Genomic DNA, 5962 nt, shown 5'->3' with positions numbered 1-5962 from the left:
GGCAGTATGGGAAGGAGACAGACTCGAAGTCCAACGTCAAACTGCAGAGAGCAAAGAGGAGGGTGTGCTTAAGCTAGGGAGTGGCTCCAGCAGCAGGCCAGCGCTCACACACTGTCAGCAAATGTTTATACAATCACCAGTTATTAAGAGATCATGGGTAACTGTGCTCTGCTGCTGTGGATCACATGCAGGGGTGTTTTATTAACACTATGTATGAACAAATAGATGCATTTAAATCTATAAAGATTTGGTTGAAAGGAGGGATTTCAGAAACCTCAGCACAGCTGATTTCTCTGATGGCTGTCAGAAAAACCAAATATCTGGATCACTTGTATGTTTTCACTTTGATATAACAGACAGTCTTGTTTTATTTTTGACCAAAAACCCTACAATTTTGGAGACAAAACTGCTTGTTGCACAAGTTTTGCTCTGTTACATGTTTTCCCATAACAACCGATGAAGAAATACAGTAATCTGGTTACCCTCCAAGAATGTTTGGTAATTTTGACTTTAAAGCTTGTTACTTTGAACAGCAGCCACTGTGGCCACAAGTGATAACTATAGGATAATAGTTGATGCTAAATTGTAGCATAACAGTAGAGCAGGTATAAAGGAGTCACAGCAAACTGACCCAGTAATGTCAGTTACTCAACAACTGTGCCACTGTTCTTCTGGTCATAGCAGACAACATGAGGCTGTAACAGCATAGGAAAAAGTGTGCTTTACTTTTTATAAACTCAGCTTTTCACTGCTGTGACATATCTTTTATATAGTCTCACTTTAATTGTGAATACACTATATTTCACAAACACACAGGGGTGCTTTTAAGAAATTCAGGGCCCTACATGGGGGGACACCCCAAAAGACAAACCCCACTCAGTATAACTTTTTTTCTTTGGTAGCACCGCCCTACACATGCATGCATACAGTCAGATTCCAGTGTGGACCCATGTGGTGCACCATGACCCACCTAGCTTTTAGCTCCTTGTGGTCCTCTCTCAGCTTTCCTAGCTCCAGCTGAAGACGTGCTCGTTCTTTAGCCACAGAGTCCAGGGTCTGACGGGCATCGGCCAGCTCGGTCTCATAGGCAGCCTTCAGGCCCGTCAGCTCCCGGGTGACCTCTGTCTCCGACTCAGTAATGCGCAGACGCAAGCCTGCATTTTCAGCCTCCAGGGAGCGGACCTTGTCGATGTAGACAGCCAGGCGATCGTTGAGGTTACACAAATCTTCCTTCTCCTGGAGCCGGGTGATACGGTTGGGTGATAGTGTGTTGTTTGCACCTCGGGGAGTGTTTTTGGGTGTCGCCATGGCACTTTTCTGCTATCTTATCAAAAACAGACATGACGATCAACTTAATTATTCAAAAAATGTGTTTTTAATGCACAATATATGCACTAAATATTTCTATTTTGATATATGCAAATATTGGCACTGTACTGTACAAAGTGTATTTAGGACTGTATTAAGAAAGTTAACGGTGCAGTTCAGCCTACAAATACATTCAACATCCACCACTGTTATTATCTAAATAAATGCAGAAAATTATGAAGGAAAAATGCATATCTTTAAAAGCTGATTTTACTTTGGAGAAAAAGCTGAATTTGTGAACTTCCATTGAAGCATGACAAGTTTACAATGGTAAAAATTATAGTAGCGACTTTAAAATACACATAATTCCCAGATAAAGTCTTTTGAGTGTAATTGCAAAAAAACCACACACACACAAAAGCTGAAGAGCATAATGAGTCAAAAAAAGCATGGGAGGGGTCATCGACTCCACCCTAAAATCAAAGTAATGCCTGTGCACAAAGGATGGCAACTTTATACAAAAATATTTACCTTTTTATAGCTGGTGAGAAGAAAAGAAAACTCTGCTGAGGAAATCTGTAGACTTCTCTGCTAATTTTCTTTATCTTGTGATCTGAGTATCTGTCTTTGTCCTTCAATTCTGTTCAGCCTCCTACTGACTGAAAACTCATCTGTGAGTGCCCTGTAGGAAAGAATGAGATGGGAGGAGAGGAGAGGAAGGAGGCTGGACTCAAATTTGGCACTTTTGTAGGTGGTTGTTCCTCTCTCTCTCTTTCTCTGTCTCTTTCGTCTCTCTGTCACTGTACTTGGTGTGCAGTCTGACTGAATGAGTCAGCCTCTATTCAGAAAAATGCACAATGCCATGTGATACGTACAAGGGATAATTTTAAGCAGATCTATTGGCTGAGTTGAGCTTAGACATTCACAATATTTGGCTCAACCCTATATTTTGCAATAAAGTTAAAATGTACAAGTAATATAAGAGATTTCAGATTGTTTTAGCCCCAAAATACAGAACAGGAGTCTTAAGACCTTTTGTAAGACTTTAAAATGCAGTGTGTGACTTTAGGTGGCACTTGCATAAAGCTCCACATCAGCCCATTCTGCTCCGCCCAGAGCTCCCTCTCCCTGCTCCACTATGCTCTACTAAGGCCTGCTAACCTCCACCAGGCTCTGCCCAGCTCTTCAGATATTTGCTATGAAATAAATGAGAATGCAAAACTTACTGATCAAGCAGAAGTAAGTCAGTTTCTCTGATTGCTTAGAGAGGTCAGTCCTACTCAAAACCTTTAATAACTCATAACCCTTTAATTTTCTTGATGATTTTGGGCACTCTCAGGTTTATCTTGGGACACCAGGAAACTTTTTTTCATGTGTAGCCTATACAGTATGTGCAGATGTCTGCTTACATGTGCTATGTTCTTGTCTATAACTTTATTCTGTTCTGTTTTAGAAATATTAAGCTGTTCTGACCATTGTGTCAGTTATTAATTTACTATTTTCAGATGGGCACGTCACTGTTCTTTCCCATTTTGCTCAAAACGACCGAATACGGTGACAATTCATTTTAAAATGGAATAGAGCTGTTGCATGCGATTTGCAGCTCAACAGTGTGACTGCCATGTCAAACCTCACTGAGGATAAATGTTAATTCAAAGCAATATAATAAAGTTAAAGTACTTTGTTAACCGTGACGCGGCGCCTGCTGCAGACACCACATCGCCTCCCACTGGCGGAACTTGATGGAAAGCTTGTGTCTGCACAGAAACATTACGGTGTATCTGTTTTCTCACTCGGTCCAATAAATCACATGCGTGTATTTCTTCGGGTTTAGAAGTAGCATTGGTGTTACCTGTGGACCATGACAAAACTGTGAATGGTGAAAAGCGTGCGGGCGCTGTGCGTTGGTTTGTGCCACTACATGGACAGTTTTTGTCATGTGGTTTGTGAGAAAACCCGTATTGGATCTTTGTGGTCACCTGGGCAAACAACCTGAAAAAGTGCCGTTGACAAGCATATTGTCAGCGTGTCTCTTACATAAATACTGTACAACTGATCGTAATCTTCTGGAAATGAATCGTCTGAAAAAGCTACAGATCATCCGTGCGTAATAGAGTTTTACTACAGAAATAAACCGAGTAAAAAATACAGGACAACCCACATCTATCCACCAAACTCTTTGCGCCCGAGGTGTCATGTGGATGCTGGATTGCAATATTCGAAATCTTTTGCAGACAAAGCAAAAATGACCATGAAAACATTCATTTCATTACAAAACAAAACGCTCAAACTAGTCCACTCCATATTTTATTGAGTGCATGTGGCAGCCGCAGCTTTGCGCGGATAAACAGCAGCTGTGCGGCGCAGAGCAATAAAACGGAAACCGACGACAAAAACATTTCCAACCGATCATATTAAAGGAAACTATCTTCCATCCGTGCATACAGCAGTTAATCAAAAAGACGTTAAGGAGCTGAACCCCCCCGGTCGTAGCAGCACCACCACCGTAAAGCTGGGCCAACACTCGGGCTGGTTTTTGTTCCCCACACTGACGCAGACGTCTTCGTCCTGCTCAGCAGCGGCCTCCATTTTAGCTTCTCGCCCGGTCGCTACCTCACGTGTCCTGGACTGTCTTTCTCACATGACCCGTGTGTTTGTCCCCGTGATCAGCGCTTCCATCTCCGTAAATCAACGTCGTTGAATATCGGTGTTTTACACCCGCCGAGGCTTCATGGATATGCTGGAGCAGAGTCTGGACAGTTCGGCGAGGTGAGAGGCTCCTGGGCGCTTCCTGCTCAGACATGGCTCGCCCCACGGCCTAAAGCCTTAGTGCTTATATCACAGTGCACTGTTAATAAACCTCCCTGCTCCAGATAACTACTTTTATTATTTCTGCAATATTTCGTGTTGTGCCTGCCAGTAAACCAGTGACTGTGCAGCTGGAGGGGATGTTGCGTTTAAGCACCTATAAAAACATTTTCAGCAGAAACTGTGCGCCACTTTGCGCATCTGTAATATCACGATGCTATGTTTTATTTACTAGATAAAAAGCAAATCCACAGCGACAATTTTAACCCACTTTTCAGGTCAACATTTAACATCTAATTACACTACGCGGTTACTGTAAGCTGCTTAATGCATTTCTTTTAGGATTAAGATGCTTAAACCAGACTGTAAGGGCCATGGATTAGTTATTTGCAAAGTTCACCATTACGCATGTAGCTAATCGAATCACGTAGGCTTGAGTCTTGTCAATTGTCAAGTGATTATAATTTTCTTCTCGGAAGTTGTAGAAGACATTTCTGTCACGTTTGCACGTCAATTGCGCTTCACTTTATTTATGCTTTATCCATCATTTCATGTGACCACCTGGGGGCGCTCTGCAGCCACAGCTCATTGTGGGAGCTCGCTCTACGCAGTGTGAAATTAGGATTCAGTGTGAAATTAACTCGCTGCTGTTCTCTTTTGCTTTTTAGTCACAAACAGGAAACAGAAGAAGTGCAGCTACAGGAAGGTAGGAGCCAGATTTCTTATAGTTCAGTCAAGTGAAACAAATAAATCCTGAGCAAAATGTGTGGATGTCTGTGGTCATCATCTACAGACATCCATCTGTGTTAATATTAGGGTGCAACATCATGGATTTGAAAAACAGTGACTTGTGTGTTGTAGGAGAGGCGGTGGGGTCGGAGGAGCAGACTGCAGTGACCATCACCGGTGTCCCACAGACTGCGTTTGCTGACCACAGCGTGCAGTACCAGTTTCGTACAGAGAACAGTGGAGGACAGGTGAGTTTGAGAACCTCCCCTCTGCAAAACAACAGCATTTTCTACATGACCACTCAGCTATCCAGGCTTTTCCTTTAATTTGTCAGCTGTCTATTATTAAAATATATGTGGAAATTGTGAAACACAAATAGCAGATTATGGAAATCCAAACAGAAATCATCACAAATTAGTGATAATAAAACCAGGAAGGTCCAGTGTGATAACTCCTCTTTTGAAACACTTGCACTCTGTCCCCAGGTGACCTATCGTGTGGTTCAGGTAACAGACGATCAGTTAGAAGCAGCAGCTGATGGGAATGGAGCCGTCAGTGTCGTCTCGGCTGCAGCATTTGCTGGAGCCCCTCAGGCTGTGGCACAGGTGAGTAAACACACAAGCACTGTGAGATTGAAGCAGGTGTGAAGATGTGATTTGTGTCTGATTCACAGTGGTGTTTGCTCACAAACAGAAGCCTTTCACCAGTTGAATTCCCTGCACAGTTCCTGGTCTACACTTAAATAAAATTAGAAAAATTTGGAGTTGCACAAACCATATGTTGCAGTGTGTTGTTTGCCCTGTTGTCCTTCTCCTCATTGGTCATTACACATCGTGACCAGGTGTCCATGTCTATAACTAGAAGAGGAAAAGTAAAATATTATGTTAATAAACAGAGATTTATTAAACTTACATTCTTTCGACTATACTGTTTTGTATTATAACTGGAAAAAATCAAGCCACAGACTCTGAGACGATAGTGAAACTTGTGTTGGACTCTCTTGTCCCCTGACTCCACCTGTGCCAGGCTGTTATCCAGAACCCTTTCAGTAACGGGGGCAGCCCTGTTGGGGAGACGGCGGGAGGAGAGACGCGGTTTGCTTTTTTCCCCTCCGCCA

At 42.7% G+C, this 5962-nt stretch overlaps 2 protein-coding genes across 9 annotated transcripts in view; one reads left to right on the top strand and one right to left on the bottom strand.

Moving 5' to 3' along the window:
- The window catches only part of LOC109958689 (lamin-A-like), a 15965-nt gene that overhangs the window by 4434 nt on the left and 5569 nt on the right, over positions 1-5962 (bottom strand). For 3 of the 8 annotated variants that reach the window (XM_020597537.1, XM_020597538.1, XM_020597539.1), the window contains exons 2-3: positions 5620-5702; positions 971-1320 (exon numbers count right to left, since the gene is read on the bottom strand). In XM_020597537.1, coding sequence (XP_020453193.1) covers positions 971-1320; positions 5620-5702 — 433 coding nt within the window. The other 5 variants (XM_020597542.1, XM_020597541.1, XM_020597545.1 and 2 more) reach the window with 5 other exon arrangements.
- usf2 (upstream transcription factor 2, c-fos interacting) overlaps positions 3643-5962 on the top strand; it is a 5493-nt gene continuing 3173 nt past the window's right edge. The window contains exons 1-5 of the mRNA XM_020597548.1: positions 3643-4077; positions 4785-4822; positions 4978-5093; positions 5331-5450; positions 5872-5960. Of these exons, the coding sequence (XP_020453204.1) occupies positions 4040-4077; positions 4785-4822; positions 4978-5093; positions 5331-5450; positions 5872-5960 (401 nt within the window). The 5' untranslated portion in view covers positions 3643-4039. The remainder of the gene's footprint in view (positions 4078-4784; positions 4823-4977; positions 5094-5330; positions 5451-5871; positions 5961-5962) is intronic.

The sequence above is a fragment of the Monopterus albus genome, unplaced genomic scaffold (genome assembly GCF_001952655.1).
Source record: "Monopterus albus unplaced genomic scaffold, M_albus_1.0 scaffold34.1, whole genome shotgun sequence".
Taxonomy (NCBI): Eukaryota; Metazoa; Chordata; class Actinopteri; order Synbranchiformes; family Synbranchidae; genus Monopterus; species Monopterus albus.
The sequence above is the reverse complement of the archived record's forward strand: the minus strand, read 5'-3'. Positions and strand labels throughout refer to the sequence as shown.